Below are 19,799 nucleotides of genomic sequence, written 5' to 3'. Positions count from 1 at the left end.
CAATCTTCTCTGCAGAGAGTTAATAGCTTTATACATTGCTTTGTGCAAATCTGTTGTCACATTTTAAAAGTTTAAATTCCAAGCACATAAAATTAGGTCCCTATTCTCTGGTGGAGAAAGAGGCTTGTCACATTAAGCTGCCTTATATAAAGGCACTCTGACACATGTTCACTTAGAAGTAAACATTTATTCCAGGTAAGTCATAAAATCTTCAGTACATACTCTCTGATTCTGGGTGCGAGGTAGTTTCCCTTTCCCTCCACCCAGGAATTTGCCTGCAAACAGAATACTTGTGTGGATACTACTAATCTCCTTGAGTGGAAATGGAATATCAAATTCTATGATATATAGAAGGGATTTTGAACAACATGTCACACTATACAAATATGGCATACTATAAAAAGCATAATATTTTTTATATTATTAGTGATAATAAAAAATGAAGAGGGCTTTTGTGTTGACTTTAGATCTTCCTGCCTCTTTCAATCACATAAGAAACTTCCAGAATTTCCATTATCATCCTAGGTTCTTAATTTGAAGTCAAATTTTATTTCAAACCAAGAGTTTGAATATATTCCAAATATATCTAAGTGTACAGGAGCAAGGTACATATTATAAATCTATAATATGATCCAAGAAATAGTTCTGTGTTTTCACCATGAAGTGAAATTGTGATTGCTCTGTCTAGATGATCCAGACGGCCTTCATCAACTAGATGGAACTCCTTTAACCGCTGAAGACATTGTCCAGAAAATTGCTACCAGGATTTATGAGGAAAATGACAGAGGAGTATTTGACAAGATCGTTTCTAAACTCCTGAATCTCGGCCTAGTGAGTTGTATGCATGAGAATAAAGCAAATTCTTAGTACAATTTGGAATATGCTAAGAAGCCAAGCCACTACATTCAAATAGCCAAATGTTTATAATGTATCTACTTTATACTAGCACCATAGGTTCCGAGGACAAATAAAGCACCATTCTTTCCCTCTAGAAATGTATAGTCCATAAGAGGAACTAGACAAGTACATGCATGCATATAATGCAAGCTGTGTGAGAACCGTAACATCTGTTCAGTGTGCCAGAGGAAGGATTATATCCAGTTGAGCTATAAGGGAAAAGCTTCAAAGGAGGAGGTGTTTGAAGTGAGCTTAGAAGGATAATTAGAATTTAACCAGCAGAAGTAAAAAATGTGTGCGAGGCAAGAAAGAAATAACACGAGCAAAGGCATGCAATATTTGGGAGACTCTAAGCAGACCAATTGGACCCTGCCTCAGCTTAGCTCCCCAGCCCTACGCAGCCCTGGCAGGCTTTAATAGAGTTCTAAATTCTCAAGTTTCAAAGGTTACCTGTCCATGACCTGAAGCTGAGGGTTGAGAAACAGTCCTCAAGATGTGTCTCCAAGTAAGTGTTCTGTGGATTCCAACAGATAGAAGTGACCACTTGCATGGTGAGCCCAAAGATACTTCTTCCCAGGGGTGCTGGTCAGTCACTATGATGGCCAGCATATATGGAGGCATAAAGAAGTGTTGTCCAGAAGAGGGACCAAAAGAGTCTCTTGTCTTCTAAAAATATGTGTTCAACTACAGAGTTTATCTAGATTTTTTTTTATCATAAAAATGGGAATAACAGTTATATGTGTTTTGACTCTTTATAACAGATCACAGAAAGCCAGGCACATACACTGGAAGATGAAGTAGCAGATGTTTTACAAAAGTTGATCTCTAAGGAAGCCAATAATTATGAGGAGAAACTCAATAAACCCACAAGCAGAACTGAAAGTCAGGCTGGAAAAATACCAGAGAAAGTGGTATGTATATGTGAATATATATGTGTATGTTATGGATGTGTGTATACTTTTATTTGTATATAATTAATATAATCGATGTATAATTAGTACCTCACTTGGTGCCAAAGAAAATATGGGGTATGTGACATTTTTAGCCCTCTTAAAAATATATCCGGAGGAGAGAAGGAGCAATTAGGGGGATCATTTTATAAACTATATAAATGTCTAACCAATGTACTGTGTACTTGAAACTAATAAAATATATATATTAATGAAATAGCAATAAGTTAAAAGATATACATAAACTCTACTTTGAGAGTAATTTGATACATGTTATATCATATTGCGTAGTAAAGGTTTCATAATACACCCCACAATATAACACAACATTATGTGAAATGGTTATTGCACATAATAACTATTTCTATGATCCTAGTGCATCGAAACCAAATATTTCACAACTCTTTTGGTATCCAACTTCTGTTCACCATATATGTCATCATCTGCCCCAAAATCCAAAAAAGAAAAAGAAAAACTTAGTTGATTTGATCTTCTGCCACATCGGCTTTTATATTCCCCCAAAATAGTTACCTGATGCTGCCTCTGTGTTCTACCCTGTGTTCTTCTATTTGCTCCTTTCTCTCTTCATTGGTTCAGAGATCCGTCTGTCATCCTTTATTTAGACAGTTATTCATTCTTCCTTCTTGCTGAATTTCTTGCATCCTCATCTTTTCTTTAACCTCAGTCAAGCTGCTGAAATTTTTCTCTCCTCCTTGAATTTTCTTTAAAACTCTAGCTGGAGCTGACCATAGGAACATAGCAAACTCCTCATCTTTTCTTTGATTTTCTCCACCAGAGCACCCAGACCCCATGGCTTCTTATCCCCTTCGACATCCTATCCCAAATATAAGGGAAAAGAGTACATAGGCTTATGTACTCTTGTTTTAGAGGAGGCTAGAAACAGAAATGGGGTCTGGATTTTCTTTACGACATAGCCTAAAAGTTCTCCTTTGTTCTCCCTACTTCTAATCTCCATCAACTGCCATCTTTTTTACACAGCTTTTAAAGATCTGCCCACTCTAAAAAAACTTTCTGGGTTTATCAAAGAACTCGTGACTTTCACTCAAACTTATCAGTCTGAACTGAAACTGACATAGCTATTTTAATGATACTTCACTCCAATTATGTACACTTTATTTTCCATATCTAAAATGTCCATATTCTCTACCTGTTCACTCATGTTACCTAAATGCATCAATGCAAATGAAATATCCTTTTGATAAATATTTATTGAGGTACCAGCTATGTACCAAGCACTGGAAACATAATTCTCATTTAAAAAGACATAATCCCTGCTCTCATCAAGCTTAAGGTCTAATGGAAGAGGTAGATGGTCTTTAAATAGTCATGTATTTTAATTATAACTGCATTAAGTGCTCTCAGGAAACGTACATGGTTCTATGAGCCCTTATAAAAAAAGGAACCTGTCTTCCTGGATGTAGGCTCAAGGAAGGCATCCCAGAGGAAGTAGCTTAAGCTGAAAACTGAAGGCTGAATAGGAGTTAACTTGAGATCATGAGAGACAGCAAGTAAAGAAGGATATATGGAGTATCCAAGTAACTGAAACAAGTTGAGAGAGAGAGAGAGAGAGAGAGAGAGAGAGAGAGAGAGAGAGAGCGAGCGAGAAATGAGATTGGCGAGGTGGACCCAGGCCAGACCAGTCAGGGCTTTATGAGCCATATTATGGATTCTGATCTTTGTTGTAGTGATGGAAAAACAATGATGGACTATAAGTGAAGGAGTTACATGATCAGTTTTTTAAAAAAGATAATTCTGGCTGCAAATGTGGAAAATGCCATATTGAGAAGAGATTGGAGGTGGGTGGTATATCAGTTAAAAAGTAAGAGATGAAGGCAGCTTGGACCAGAGAGAGAAATGTACAAATTTGGGGTAAATTTTGAAAGTAGAGCCAAAAAGACTACTGATAGATTGAATAGAAGGAAAGGAAGGGGGAAAGGGAAAAAAGCTTGTTGATTTCTGTCTAGTTCATTGAATGGAGAAAGGATCATTAAGATGAGGAACACTGGGCATGAATCAGGTCTGGGGAAAAGTCTTTTGTACCCTTCTAGACAGCCCTTAAAATATCACCAAGAAATCTCCAGATGTGACTGCCGTACTAGTGTAGATATTCTGGCAAGCTTTCCTATGCTTTGCATCATCTCTTTCAGTAGATTCTGTGAATGCAAAACTCCCCTCCTCGATAAAAGGCAGTTTAACAAGGAGACACTCATGAGAATTGATGGAGGGGAACTCGGTCAGAGCAGCAATCTAAAAATTCCCTGTGTATTCTCCCCTGAGCAGGATCCAGAGTCTTCAGGTCGAACACTTGTCTCTAAGTCCCAGTGACTTACTCATGTGACTAGATGCCCACGCATGTGACTAGAAAAGGGTTTGATCCTGCAGGAGTTAGCAAAGGAGGAGGTATTCTTGCACTTCACATTTAAGGACACCTCAGAGGAAAGAATCAAACTGGAGTATCATCAGTTCTAACAAAATTTTATTTTTTTATTGATTTTTCATTCCCACTGGAGACTTCAATGGCAGCAATTCAAGATGGTTTTACTAATGGAGAAAATGATGAAACAGTATCTAACACCTTAACCTTGACAAATGGCTTAGAAAGGAGAACTAAAACCTACAGTGAAGACAACTTTGAGGAACTCCAGTATTTCCCAAACTTCTATGCACTACTGAAAAGTATTGATTCAGGTAAAAACTGTGTTTTCTGACCATGTGGAACAGAAACAGTAATTCCAGGAAATGTGTGGGTGGTTTTTTTGCTTCCTGTTTTCAGTTTCCAAATGAAATCCTCGATGACATATATTGTGGCTTTAGGGAAGGTAGTTCACATCGATTTTTTTCAAAAGAAGTATACTAGTCATGGAAATATTTAGGAAAAGATAATCAGGAAGGGTGGAGTTTCTGGACAATTTAATCTTCTTGTTGCTAGAGGGTTCATTTATTTGTTCAACAAACAGTTATTGAACATGTGCTACATTCGTGGTACTAGAGTAAACCTTGTACAGGTGCAGAAATGAATCAGATAGTGTCCCCACTTGACCCAGTTCAGCCTCCACTCCTAGTGCAAATCTATATATATACATATAAGCTTTATTCATTTTCCTCTCCTAGCGGGAATAGTGTATGGAACATAATTTATTATTCTATAAATGATTTGGAATTTTGCTTTTTAGACATATCAGCTTCTGTTTTTAAATGAGTTAAAGTGGCATAAATATTGAACTAAAGGACTTCAGGAGCCCAAAATACACTTGGAAAATGATTTGTTTAAAAAAAAAAAAAAAAAAAGTCCATACTCTGTCTTGCTCTTTTCTCTTATATGTAGGCCAAAATAAATTTACTGAAGATTTCAATTCATGTTTATTTTTGGTTAATCTATCAGAAGGATAATAGTGGGCAAATTTTCTGTTTTTGTTGTCCAGACAGATGCCCTGCACTGCCTTACTAGCTTTTCTTCTCCCCGTTCAAGGATTCAGCCCCAGATTGAATGTTTGTAATAAAGATTTCTATAATTGTAAAAGTTACCCAAGAAATGACCTTAGGGTAAGCTTTCATTTCTGGAGAACATCCTTTGTCCTTCAATTCTAGACATTGGCCAGATGGCACCTCAGCCCCTCTGCTGAGGTCTGCAGGGCTTGTAATCTTAAGGTCCATTCTGAGCCATCTTGCTCCATTGGTTGGCAGATGCCCAGCTCATGACTTCTGTCATCCTGGTGAGTCACTTCTTGTTAGTGAAGAACATCAGCATGATACCAAATATTTATATAGATGTGATCTTGAGCAAATAATGGAGTGGCTGAAGATATTATTTACCAGTCCTTTCGCAGGATCTCTCCCCTACCTCTTCTCCTACCTTTCCTTTCCCTTCACCTTGTTACTTTCATGGTATTTTAAAGATTCCACTGTATGGAATGTTTCTTATTTGATTTGTTTTTAATCTTTCAGTTCCTCTGACCCCAACCCTTAATGCCTTTATTTTTATGGATGCTTAATTTAATACTCACACAGAGGTCTTTGACTGTACCTATCTTTCTCACCCAAGGTCTGAACCAATTGAGAAATAAAGCAGATAGAAAATCAAAATATCTCTGAGACTGATAAAGACTGGGTTATAGAATGTAGTTTAGTATGAGAGCCAAGAGTAGGCTTGCTCGCTCTCAGTCTAGCTCTTCAAACAGCCAATTTCGGGGATAGTTTGAGTCTGCAGATCAGGCGCTTTTCTCAGGTCTCTGCCTTCCACTGTTCCAGGGGAGTGGAAAGAAGAAGGATTCCAAATCCTCAGTGGCAGAGAAATGTAGACAAATGGCTACTGCTTGCTAACCTCATGTCAGTGGGGAGGATGAAAAGATGAGGAAAAGCCTAGAAGTATGTAGAGAAAATCCTTCATAGTAGCTAAAAGACTAGGGAAAATGGGTTCTCCTTAGTTTTTTCTTCAAAAATGGAAATAGATTTTTTTTTTCTGGTTTTAGAATTAATACATCTACTGAACTACTATGGAATCATTGGCCATCTTGTTCCATCAAGATGCAGAACAGTATGTCAAATATAAAGAGTTCTCAAGGAACTGTTACTAATGGTTACCTACAGAGAGTAGGAATTGGGAGGAAGAAGAGAATATTACTTTCACTATTATTTACTTCTGTACTGTTGGAACATTATTACTATATACATCCATTCTTTCATATGAACTGAAGTGTATAAAGTAATATATGCTACTGTTAAAAATCAACTTTACATTAAAAAAAAGATACATGTGTGTTCTTATTTAAAATATTAAACTTAATTAATGAAACCAAGTCATTCTTACCCTCAAAAATGTACAGCCTGAGTAAAGAAAAGTTGTCAGGTCATCAATCTTCTAACTTTCCTTTTGTGTTCATATTATCTCAGGTCATAAACTATCTCTATTATTTACTCTATTAATAAAATACTTTAAAGTAAATCTTTCTGAAGAAGCTGTAATTGTCCATTTCTGAAAAAGTATAGTATACCTGTACAATGTTCTGTATTCCCAATAAAGTCTTGGGGTTCTTGTAACTTTTAGCTATAAATGTAGATAGAAATATTTCAATAAGATGCCATGCTTCATAAATTGACATTGAAAGATAAAGCTATACTCCATTAATATTTTTTTAAAAAATTTGTCTTTTTATATAGAAAAAGAGGCAAAAGAGAAAGAAACACTGATTACTATCATGAAAACACTGATTGATTTTGTGAAGATGATGGTAAAGTATGGCACAATATCTCCAGAAGAAGGTGTTTCCTATCTTGGTGAGAGTCCTATTTGTTTTGTTTTTACTGTTGTTAGTTTTCATTGTGCAAAGTGAATTAAGGATTTGGCAATAAATACTTTACTAATTAGATAGCTTACACCAAAATAGCCAGAATCATCTGGGTAACCAGAATTGCCCCAGCTTGATAATGCAAGCAAGTCAAATTAACTGGAAGTTTTCAACTCTTTATCTTTACAGATCCAGTTTGAGTAGAAACATTTCACATTTGTTATATTTTGTCTTCCTGATATTCTCTAATAATCTTTGCAGAGACAATTTTATTAAAATTTGACATTTTTTTCTCAATTGTGTTGGAATGGTCAGGACTAAAAGGGTCTTGACTTTAATCAATAAGCTCTGTATATGATAAGGAAAGAGCTCTAGACTGGGCATCAGAAATTCTGCCTCAGACCAGCTCTGCTAAGTGGAGGAAGGCATTCACTATGCCTTGGTTTCTACATCTGTAAAATAAAAGACTTTGTTATCTACAACAGGGGCCAGAAAACTACTGCCCATGGACCAAATCCAGCCTAGTACCTATTTTTGTATAGCACACAAGCTAAGCATGGCTTTTACATTTTTAAGTGGTTGGAAAAAAAAAAAATCTTAAGACAAATAGTATTTTATGACACAAGGAAGCTATATAAAATTCAAAGTTCAGTTCCATAAATGAAATTTTATTGGAATACAGCCATGCTCATTTCTTTTAGTGTCTTTTATGCTGCAATTACAGAGTTGAGTAGTTGAGACAGATACCACATGGCCCAAAAAGCCAAAAATATTTACTATCTGTCACTTTATGGAAAAAATTTGCCAACCCTTGATTCTTGGAACTTTATAAATAAGCTTGGACATTCTTTGATCTTGCATGTAAATTTTTGTTGTTGTTTTAAAGCCTTTTGTTTTTCTGCTTGGTTGAGTTAATTAACAAATACCCTTTATCCCTGATGTCCTTTGGGCAAGATGACCTCATGGCCCCTTACTCTGTTATCTGATGGGGGAAGGGGAATTAAACAGAAGAGAAAATCTCATAAGACAGTAAACTAGAATTATTCTTTATAAACTTTGTATTTTCCCACATGAAAATAGTTTTACTGTTTTTTTATTATAAAAGAACATATTTATTTTTAAAAACAAGCCAATGCAAAAAAGGAAGCAAAAAATCACTCATAATACCAACATCCAGGTAATATTTTGGTTTATATCTTTCCAGATATTTTTCTCTGTGTATGTGTGCACACACGTATACCTACGTCATTTCTTTATCTTATTTATCTTATTTAACAAAAAAATGGGCTCTTGTTATACACAGTGCTTCGTGGCCCATTTTACTCAGTTAACAGTAGATCAAAGACGTTTAAAATTAGTCATTGTTTCATACCAATACCCCATGACTCAGAACCACTACACTTAAGTACTTATCCTATGGTAATAAATTAGAGTTGTCACAAGGCTTATGTACAAGGTAGATATTTCCACTATTGTTTTTGGCTGTACTGTCCAACATGGTAGCCATTAACCACATGTTGCTATTAAAATAGAAAGTAACTAAAATTAAACAAAATTGAAAGTCTAGTTCCTCAGTTACACTAGGCACATTTTAAATGCTCAATTGTCTCACGTACCTGGTGGCTACCATATTGAACAGTACAGAAATGAATATTTCCATCATTGCAGAAAGTTCTATTGGACAGCACTGGTTTATAGGACAGAAAAATGGAAATAACCTAGATAGTTCACTAGAGAAAAATATCTAAAATTATTTAATCTTATGTTAGACTATTTCAATTTTATTTTTAAATGTTTGTATTTTAATAATTGTATATGTTTATTACATATACAATATAAGTATTATTTATAAGGATTAATGACAGGAAGAAATATTTATGATATACTGTTGAATACTTAAAGCCATTTAGAATGTGACCTGAATTTTGGTGTTAAAAATGGACATATGTACAGAAAGTTAAAAGGAAATATATCAAAATACTATCTGAAAGAAAACAGACTGCATCACACACAGAATATACTGGATTTTCTTCTTAAAAGAGGCATGGGGTAGGGTAGAAATAGGAATTTACTTGGAGAGAAAATAGTACAAAGTAATAACGGAATCTTATGGACTAATTGCAAAGAAATGCTTGTTTGCAAATAGCAAAAAAAAAAGCCTGCCTTATTAGTGAGATGGATATGTGGCTAGGGGAATAATTCAATAGAAAGAATATGGATTCTAATGCATTGTCTACCTTGGGGTGTTTATAGGCTAGGTTCCTGTCTAGTCACACCTGTATGATGTTACTCCAAAAAGCCAAGTTAGGACAAAGACAAGGATACAGATTTCATCTTGATAAGAATAAGGAAATGCTCACCCTTAAGACCACCTAACAATAGAACTGGCTGCCTCATAAATTAATGAGGACCCTAAATGATGGAAATCCAACATTTAGGCTTGAGCGAAAAGGAAATTTAATTGCCTCATGTAATGAAAAGTCCAGGGTTCACGGTGGTCTGGCTTCAGGTTTGTGAAGTCCACCTATTGTGTGAAGAGTCTATTCCTCTCCAACTTACAGCTCTGACTTTCCATGTATTGATTCATTGGAGATAATCTGCTCCCTTAGAGGAACAAGATGGCTAGCACAGCCCCAACCTCACATCTCCATGGTACAATGATCTTAGTGGGAAGAGATCCTCTTTCTCCCAGTGGTTCTAGCATTGAATCTCATTGGCCTGGCTTGAGTCATGTTATTCTCTGTGAACCAATCACTGTAGCCCAAGGATTGGAAGACCCTAAGGAGTCAGGCCTGGACTAACTGCAGCTCCCACTTGAGCCAACCGTGCTGAGAGTGAGAGCAGTCTGTGTTCTCCAAAACAAAATCAAGGTGTAGTTACCAGGTGTTGAGTAGGCCAAAACCACAGGTATCCATTGTAGGTTTCAACGTTGGATGTGTTCTAGCAGTGGCCACAAAAATATGGAAGGACTTCTGCAATTAATCGAGCAGGAGGCTAAACCTGAGAATCTCAAATAGCATACCTTTCAATCCTGAGAGTCTATGATTTCTAGAAATAAAATCCATGTCAATATATCTTACTAGCAGTATTAATATTGTGAAATTGTTATTGTGATATTTCTGGTGAGATTTAAACATTTTTAGTAGAAGTTTGATATCATATTTTAAGAAGTAAAATTATATTTCTTCTCTTCTTCCCTCCAGAAAACTTGGATGAAACAATTGCTCTTCAGACCAAGAACAAACTAGAAAAAAATATAACTGACAATAAAAGCAAACTTTTCCCAGGTATGATTAATTTAACTTTTTTTTTTTTTTTAGCTTTTATCACAACAACTCTGTTGTGTGGTAAATAATAAACTTCAGTAAACACTGATAAAGAATTAATAGATTTCAAAAAGTTTTAACATCCAACCATGGGATTAAATAGCTGTACCCCTGGCTATTTTGTAGCCAGTTCCAGCACAGAAATCTGATCCCAAGAAGTACTGAAAAGGAATGCAGGTCTTTACTAAAGATTCTCAAGAGGTGGCTGGTGGGATAAGGAGAGGGCTACATCACAAAATTGAGCAATTTTCCTAAAATTTTCCTTTAGATATCTTTTTTTTTCCCCAGATCACCACTTTTCCAGATTATTGTCCCTGGTCATCTGTCCACTCTCTGCTGCCCCTTCCACTTGCTCTCCCCTCCCAGGTCTTCTCTCGCCTCTGGGATAGTCTCTGCCTCTATGTGGTATGATTTATCTCCCTCTCTTGGTTTCTTCATTTCTGTATCTCCACCCATCACCCCACTGCGCAAGGCAAACCCTACAAAGCCAAGCTGTGCAAGGAGCCTCCTTTCAGAGGTGAGGGAGGAGCGAAAAGAGGAAAGTTCTTATACCTTAAGATTGTGTCCCTGCCACGGAAATTATGCACATATATTTGATGGCATAGTATACAGCCCTTTAAAATGATGTTTTGAAGTAGTTTTTCATAACCTATAAACATCCTTCCATAATGATGTTAATGAACGACAAAAGCAAGGAACAGAATATTACCACAAGTAGGAAAAATTTATGTATCGAAAAAAAAAAATACAGACCACAGCACTAGTAGTGGATGTTTTACATGATGAGACAATGATTGATTTCTTTCTCTTTTTTTCTTATAGTAACAATCCTTTTATTAAAAAAAAAAAAGAAGAAGAAGAAAAACAGCTTATTATTGGGCTGCTTGAGTTTCCTTATTTTGTTGGCAACAGAAATGCATTACAATTGTTTTCAAGAGATTACTTACTTTAAGGTTTATGATTTTTTAATTCAATATAGGAGTACTAGAAGAAAATAGTTTTTAAAAAATATATATATAGTTATTTTTACGTGAGACGTGAACAAGGGTTATCTTTTCTTGACAGCAAGGCTCCAACTCTTCCTTGCCTTGGGGTGACCAGGATAAGGGAGTATAAAAAATGAGACAGAAGGAGAGAAGTCTGGCCATGGCTTCTGAATTCTTAGGTGCTACACTGAGTAATAGAGTGTTCTTCAAAATGGGCAACTACAGAGTTATTTTCATTTGGAATCAAGACTCAAATTTACTTTGGGACCTGACATATCCCACTTGATTGCCTGTGTTAATTAAAGCGAGGAAAAAATTTTATGTTCTAATGATATAGTGTGGCAGAGGGAAAGAACACCGAGCCAGAATCTGGAAAGCGGGGGCATTGGCCCAGCTCTCCTCCTAACTCAGTAAGTGACCTTAGGCACATCTTTCCCCTCACAGTTTCCTCTTCTGTGAAATGGGGTGGGGTGAGGGAGTTACACTAGATAATCATTAAAGTCCCTTTCAGCTCAAAAAATAACTTGACCTCAAACTGTACCTTTTCAATAACGTTTATTTCTATGTTAGGAATTAATTAATAAGTAGAAAGTAGGGTTATAATAACCATGCACAATCTGATTACAGCACCATTGGAAAAGAATCATGAAGAAACAGATAGTACCAAGGAAGAAGCAGCTAAGATGGAAAAGGAGTATGGAACTTTGAAGGATTCCACAAAAGATGATAATCTAAGAGGAAAAACAGATGAGCCAAAAGGTATGGAATGGACAGCTCTAGGTTGGCAATGAAACTGAGGAAGCAAAACTTTCATCACACCTGGAAGGGTGATCTGAAAGTCAAATCCCACCAAACATGAGGAATTAACACTAGTGGTATAGAAAAGATTCAGCATGTGGTATCTTTATTTGAATAGCAATCTTTTTTTTTAATGTTCTTGAGTTTCCTGGGATGGCAAATTGGTTTTATCTTTTTGATGGCCTTTAGTATACAATGGACTTTAGTGCTTGGGGGAGGAATACTTATGACCATTTGTGCATTGTTTAATGTCCAATTTATAACCCTAGGAATTTATTAAGCAATATTTCTTTAAACACAATTCACACTCCTCTAATAGTCACATACTACTTATTCAACAAAGTTATCAAAATGTATGGATTTAACAAAGCAAATTTCCTTAATCATTTACAGCGATTGCAACCTGACAAACACTTTTAAGGACTTAGTTAAAAATCATAAATCAAAGATATCAAATTTCCTTAAATGACCTAAATACTTTTAAAAGCACATACTTAAAAAAACACATATTATTACAAAATATATGTTTTTATCTTTATTCTTACACATTCCTGTGGTCTGATTTTTACTCTACCTTAGTGAGTCTATGTGATATAACATTTATAGGATTTTAGAAACTTTATCATACTCTGAAAGAAAAAGACCCTGTGAGGTTGCAAGTTCTAAGTTGTTAATCCTTTGATTTTAGGCCAGGATGTAGGATTTGGTTGCATAGTCCTGTGGTTCAAGGCCCTTTTATTACAAAGTGTGCTAGTGATGTCATGGAAAGTTAATATTCCTGTCTCTCAGACAGATAGTCTTTTACCGGAACTCAGTGTTTTTACCAGAAGTTGTGAACAGATGGCTTAAACCTACCTTATTTTTCTGTCTGGTATAATTAGAACTTATGTCTTATCAGTGTCTCATTAGTGGGGTCATCTAGAGGATTTTTTTCCCCCTGGCAGCTGGGGGAGTGGGTCATTGCTCTCTCTTGGAGAGTGGGCATGACATTCAGCTAATTTAGCATTTGAAAACACACCATCGGGTTCTCTTTTCAGTGTTTATTATGTAGAATTATTAATGGCAATGAACTGATAGACTTTGCTTATTCCTTGCTATAGTACGATTGTGTTCATGGTTAATTTTAAAAGGACTGCTTGGCCCACTTGCAGATCCCCAATCTTTCCTGTTCATACAGATAGAAACAGGTTCACATTATACTTGATAGACCCAAAATTAACATTAAGTAGAAAAGAAACAAACTAGCTTTGTACTCAATGCTTTGTAACTTAATAACAGCAATAAAATTACAAATTATTTCCCTTTTATGTTACTACTACCTTTAATACTTTATATTAACTTTTTATATTTATGTATATTGTGCTGCTTGATGATGATGATGATGACGATTTTATGCTTACATGGGTATAGCTTGGGTATCTACCTAAGTTTCTCTTTTGTCCTTTCAGCAACATTCAGTGGTTTTTAAAAGCATCTTTGCTCTCTGGCAACAATAGGATGTTCTAGAATCACTCTGAATTTTCCTGTCCCAAGACTTGAAATCAATTCCCCTTCAAAGAGTTCTGGTTCTTTTTTGTAGTAAATAGTGAGACCTAAACTTGGGTTATATGGGTTCAAATGAGTTGTGATGTTGGCCAATGGTTATGCTTCTGTTTCAGTTACTGGGACATTTTTGAAACAGAGCATTAAAAGAAAAATTTTTAAATACGTTGAGTTCATATTGATTTCTCTTATCTTATAAAGTTTTATGCTATTGTGCTCTTTCTTTCTCCAGCATGAATTGTAAAGACATTTACAATTTTCTCCTATGTTGACAGAGCTGACATATCAACTCTAATTTTTTTGGTAGTGGCCTATGTTAAGAAAGATTATGATGCTGCGTAGTGGAATGATTAATTAATAATGTTTGTCATGGGTATGGGAAGGGGAAATTGGTGATATACGTGCCATGTTTGCTGACCCTATAGGCCGGTCACATGGCCTTGATACCTCCACTCAACCCTAAGCCCACTTTGGATAAGTGATAAATTTGTCTTTAATATCTTTTGGGAGGAAACTGTGGTAAAATACGCATAACATAAAATTTACCATCTTAACCATCCTTAAATGTACAGTTCAGTGGCATTAAGTACATTCACAGTTTTGTGCTGCTACCACCACCACCTTCCATTTCAGAACTCTTTTAGGCAAAACCGAAACGCTGTACTCATTAAATAATAACTCCTTATTCCCCCTCCTTCTCCAGTCCCTGGCAACCACCATTCCATCTTCTGTCTCTGAATTTGATAACTTTAGGTACTTCATTTAAGTGGAATCATACAGTATTTGTCCTTTTGCGGTTGGCTTTTTTCACTTAGCATAATATCCTCCAGGTTCATTTATGTTGTAGCATATGTCAGAATTTCCTTCCTTTTTAAGTCTGAACAATATTCTGTTATATGTATATACCACATTTCTTATCCAGCTATTTGCCTCTGGACTGTTGAGTTGCTTTTACCTTTTGGCTATTATGACTAATGCTGCTGTGAACATTGTATTACAAATATCTCCTTGAGAGCTTGCATTCAATTTGTATGTGGGGGTGGTGTGGTGGGGAGAGATATTCCCAGAAGTGAAATTGCTGGATCATATGGTAATTCTATTTTAAATTTTTTGAGGAAACCCTTACCGTTTCCATAGCAGCTACACCCTTTTACTTTTATATTCCCATTAACAGGGTGCAAGTGTTCCAATTTGTCTACATCTTCACCAACACTTTTTATTTTCTGGTTTTGTTTTTTGTTTCCCCTCTCCTTCCCCACAAAAAACAGCCATCCTGATGGATGTGAGATGGAGGGTGAAGGGTAAACTTTTAAAAGATAGCTAGTCAGGAAAAGAATGGTCCTGTGACCTGAGACAGAGCCAGGAATTGGGCAGCACAAAGCACTGCACATCACCCCAGCAGAAACCTGAATCATCTCCTTTGCAAGAAACCCATGTATAATAAATCTATTTTTCTAGAAAACAACAAGCCAGCATCTAGGCCCTTTGACTTGCTGAGGCAGCATGCCCAGTGCTGAAAATGACACCTTATATCACTGTGCAACTATCCTTAAGAATGGGTGCTGACGGGTCTCTTTGTTTGTTTTAGGAAAGTATTATGTAAAAAAAAAAAAGAATAGAAGGAGTTGATTCTTGGTAGGTAGCCCCCTATTGCCTATTTAGGATGTGAGTGGAAACTAAGGATGAAGTTAGATTTCTTTTCTCGTTAAGATTTCCATCACATAATAATGGGGAGAGAAGAGAGTAAAACTCCATTTTTTAGTGGTACTCTTTGTAACAGCTCTCCTGAAACATTAGGAAAAAAGTAGAGATTTGGGGCTAAAATTAGTCCGCCCCCCTCATTATTTAGAGATTTAGTTAGAGGTAATAGCCCAGCTATCCCTGACCCCCATTACTCTGAGATAAGGAAAACTGATTCCAGTACAGTTTAGAAAATATCAAACCAAGCTTAAGCCAAGGGTAAACATTTCTTTGGGGGAAAAAAATGTAGTTAATCCCCAAAAGGACATTATAACATATACCTTTGTGTTCACAGTTGCTTTATTTGTACTTTTTTCAAAGGCTGCTTTGCCTCTCTATTATAAAACCACTAAGGAAACACCTGTTGTCTCTAGGCAGAAAAATAAAGCATCCATGTGGATTAAGGTAGGATTGACTGGATTTTCTGAGACATTTATTCAGCAACAAATAAACATTTATTCTGATGACACATCTGGCACTGTGCTCAGGAAGGAGAGCTACAGAAGGAATATAAGAACCAATGTCTGGCTCTGAGGACTCAAGCAAGCTTTGAAATGACCTGAGAATAATTCTTCTTTTATTATCTTTATTTTAATTATTATGTATGCCTATAGCACCTGGACTTCCTAGGTGGTCTCCCATCCCAGTACTAACCAGGCCCAACCCTGCTTAGCTTCCGAGATCAGACATCAGGCTTGTTCAGGATTGCATGGCCGTAGACCATGGACTATAGCTCCACTGGGGCATGAACCCAGGACCTTCTGCATGTAAAGCAGATGTGCTAACCACTACACTATGGAACCACATCTGAAAATAATTCTTAATTTATGTGTGGGCAAGTGTAATACAAGCCATATACATGAATGTGTATCTCCTATATTGATGAATCAGGAGCGTGTAAAACAGGCTCCCTTCAGAGAGAAAGTTGGAGGACATTATGGAGTAGAGCAAGGGACGAGATAATGGCCCAACTAAAACCACTTAAGGAATTAATTATAAGCAATATACATTGGCAGGATTATCTGTAGGGAGTATATTTCGGTCTTGCAATGTGAGATGATGGCCCTATCCAAATACAGCAAATATTTCTTAATCATGCCAAGCATATGCTGGGTTCTTGGAGAATAGGAATAATAATAATAATAATAATAATAATAATAATATCTTACATTTATATTATTCTTTAACTTAACGAAGCTTTTTTACATGCATCTCATTTCAGGCAGACAATGTGAAAAAAAAAATCCAATTTAATTACCAATGAGGAAAAATGACACATTCACCTTTGACTATAGTTTAGTTAAACTATTTAAAATCTTGCTTTCTACAGGGACTCACATTAAGAATAATATTTTAAAATAGTGATTTCTAGGTGGTACAAAAATTCGAATGATTCAATAATTATTCCTAAATTTAGGAATGCGCCGATGAAGTCAAACTTATTCTGATTTCAACCTTATCTATAAACTTGCTTAACTTTTCAAGTAAATTGCTCTCTGGAAACCAAAATAAAAAGTACTTTAAAACTTCATTCCATGATCTAAGTGTGGCTGTTTTTGCCAGTTTGATGTTTACTCACTGACTTCTGCTCTATGAGTCACTGAAAATCTTTTTTCAAAATCATCCAAGGGATGAGATAAGTACTATAATACCCATAAACTCACCCTCAATGCTATCATTTGTCAAGTTTATAGCCAGATAATGGAATTAGGTTTAAAAAAGTGATCTCTAAGATACCTTTTACCTAAATATCCTACCATTCTTGTATCTTCTTTATAGAAGCCAGAAAAGAGAAGATAGCCTATTTAAATAATAAATTGATAATAAATTGACTAACTCATATGGATGCTCTTATTTTCAAAGCAACATAAGAGGAGAAAATGCATGCCTTTATTCAAATCCCAAGGCATTCTTCTAGAAATGTCCAAATATAGTGAGTGCCGTCTTCTCCGCTATGAGTCAGCAAGTGTGCCAGGAGCTAAGCGCAGCTATGGGAGACCTGCCATCAACACAGGTTTTTCGAGGACAGCAAAAGAGAATTTCTTCCCCTGTGTAGAAACTTTGACTCTTCTTTTTAGGATTCATACCTTAATTTACAAAAAGTAAACCAAGGCTCAGAAAATAAAGCAACTAGCACAAGATCTCATAGCCAAAGAGTGGCAGAGCTGAGCCTTGAACTCCTGGCCCACCATTCAGTGCTCATCCCAATATTCCATGCTGCATTTTGGGCATGTAAAATGTCATTATTGGACAGACATTCTTGAACTGAATGGCTCTAGGGCCCATGTTGGCATCTATGGTATTGGTATCAGTTCCTTGGTTTTATGCAGCTCAAAGCTAATTACACAATCTTTACTACACAGAATTTAAGCATTCTATCAAATTTAATTTTATAAGGTTTTAAGCACTATAGCAAACTAATTTTTCTTTAGAAGATCTGATATCTTTAGTATATCTAGTATTCAATAGGTTAACTCTTGATTTCTAGTTGGTTTTTTTTGTTTGTTTTTTTAAGGGATCATGGATCAGGAAGGATAGCATATCAGGGTCAGGGCAAATTCACGTATAAAAAAAAGGATATTTCTTTTAAAGTGCTGAAAACCAGAACAGCCAGAAAAGCAGGGCTGCCTCTCGACTCTGGCACTCTTCCCATCTGCTTCAGCATATGTTTTAAGGCTTGTGCCATATTACCTCAGCCATAAGCTATTTTTTTCCAAAGGAAGCAGAAATAAATTTGAATAAAATAGTCCAACTTTCCAAAGCGGACTTTCGTGGGCTTTCAGTGCGCCCTGTGTAAATAAAGATTTGCTTTATAGCTCCTGAGAAGAGAAAATGTAAATAGGAACCAGCTGTTTCTCTCCAAGAGCAGAGGAACACCTGATTTTATTCTTGTTGTTACCAGTGCTCCTATAGTTGTGTGCATGTTCCAATACCAGTGGCAGTGGTTCTCAAACTTTACTCCACATTGAAATTGCCTCAGGATTGTTTGGGGGGGTGGGGGGTGGAAATGGTACTTGGTTCCTACCCCCGGATATTCTGTTTTAATTGGTATCGGGAGTGTCCTAGGCATCAGGATTTTTAAAAGCTCTCTGAAGTGATTCTAATGTGCCTTATTAGCCAGTTAGGTAACAACACCAGGCACTAAAATCACTCTGATCTGAAAAGTGGATTTTACCCAGCTCCACTCATTGGAGGCTCCAGATTGATTCTGGTTCAAGACCAGGCTCTGACCCTTACTCAGTTGTGTCCCCACCGGCACATCACTTAACCTCTCTGAGCCTTAGTTCTCTCATGAGTAAAATGGGAATAATAACGCTTATTTTATAGAACTCTGTGAAGATTAAATGACAGATAGATATAGTATATTTATAGATATTTAAAAGTGCTTCTGACATAGCCATCATTTAAATTCAGAATTTATTAAATTTCAAGTCTTTCAAATAAAGTTTTGTGGTTTTTTTTTTTGTAAAAAAAGAAAAGGAATCTATACCATTTATACTTTAAAAATTCTATTTTCTCTAGATTTGAGTCCATGCTCACCAAGAAATCTTCTGATTATGATTTGGCTACTATATAAAAAGCTTTCATCCATTCACTCAGTTAGCTAATATCTATTGAAAGCCTAGAGTTAGGCTTTATTCTAGACATGAGAGTACACTGGCAAACAAGAAATACTTCTAAGGGAGGAAGTTGAACAATAAAGTTAAATTATATGATATAGTAGAAAGTAATAAGTGCTATGGATAAAAATAAGGCAGAAAAGGGGGATGAGGATTGTTGGGGGGGTTCTATTTTAGAGAACTCGCTAATTACATATGTTATGATCCACAAGATAGTTTTTTAATGGATTGCAGTCTACTTTTCTTTAAGCTGCAGTAAAGTCATTCTCCATTGTGGGTTAATAATGTTAATATAGTAAATAAAATTACTTTTCATGCATTATACTTTTTAAAATTCAACACCATTTTTATAGGTAATTTGCTCCTGCGCAATAAGTAACCTCGCAAGATGATGCTGTCTTAGGTTGGTTTCTCCCCAAAGCAGACTCTGTGAGAAGGATTTGAGGTCAAGTAGTTGAATAGGGACGTGACCCCAGGAAGCACTACTGGGAAGTTAAGTGCGTGAGACAGGGAAGGGAAAGAAGCCAGTACAAGCCGTGTTAATGAGTGGGATCTAGCTATGGACAACTGGGGCTCAGTCCCACTAAGGACTCTTGGGAGACTGAGGAATAAGGAAGCTGGGGGTATTAAACTA

The 19,799-nt window shown here is 36.2% G+C and overlaps 1 protein-coding gene and 1 pseudogene across 1 annotated transcript in view; one reads left to right on the top strand and one right to left on the bottom strand.

The window, feature by feature from the left end:
- Positions 1-19,799, top strand: part of SCG3 (secretogranin III) — a 34,938-nt gene that overhangs the window by 8,254 nt on the left and 6,885 nt on the right. The window contains exons 5-10 of the mRNA XM_006920362.1: positions 689-831; positions 1,659-1,808; positions 4,379-4,556; positions 7,026-7,142; positions 10,357-10,440; positions 12,093-12,224. Coding sequence (XP_006920424.1) covers positions 689-831; positions 1,659-1,808; positions 4,379-4,556; positions 7,026-7,142; positions 10,357-10,440; positions 12,093-12,224 — 804 coding nt within the window. The remainder of the gene's footprint in view (positions 1-688; positions 832-1,658; positions 1,809-4,378; positions 4,557-7,025; positions 7,143-10,356; positions 10,441-12,092; positions 12,225-19,799) is intronic.
- Positions 16,151-16,266, bottom strand: LOC112469816 (annotated as a pseudogene).

Source organism: Pteropus alecto, unplaced genomic scaffold (genome assembly GCF_000325575.1).
Source record: "Pteropus alecto unplaced genomic scaffold, ASM32557v1 scaffold86, whole genome shotgun sequence".
Classification (NCBI taxonomy): domain Eukaryota; kingdom Metazoa; phylum Chordata; class Mammalia; order Chiroptera; family Pteropodidae; genus Pteropus; species Pteropus alecto.
This window is presented reverse-complemented; position numbering and strand designations above follow the sequence as displayed.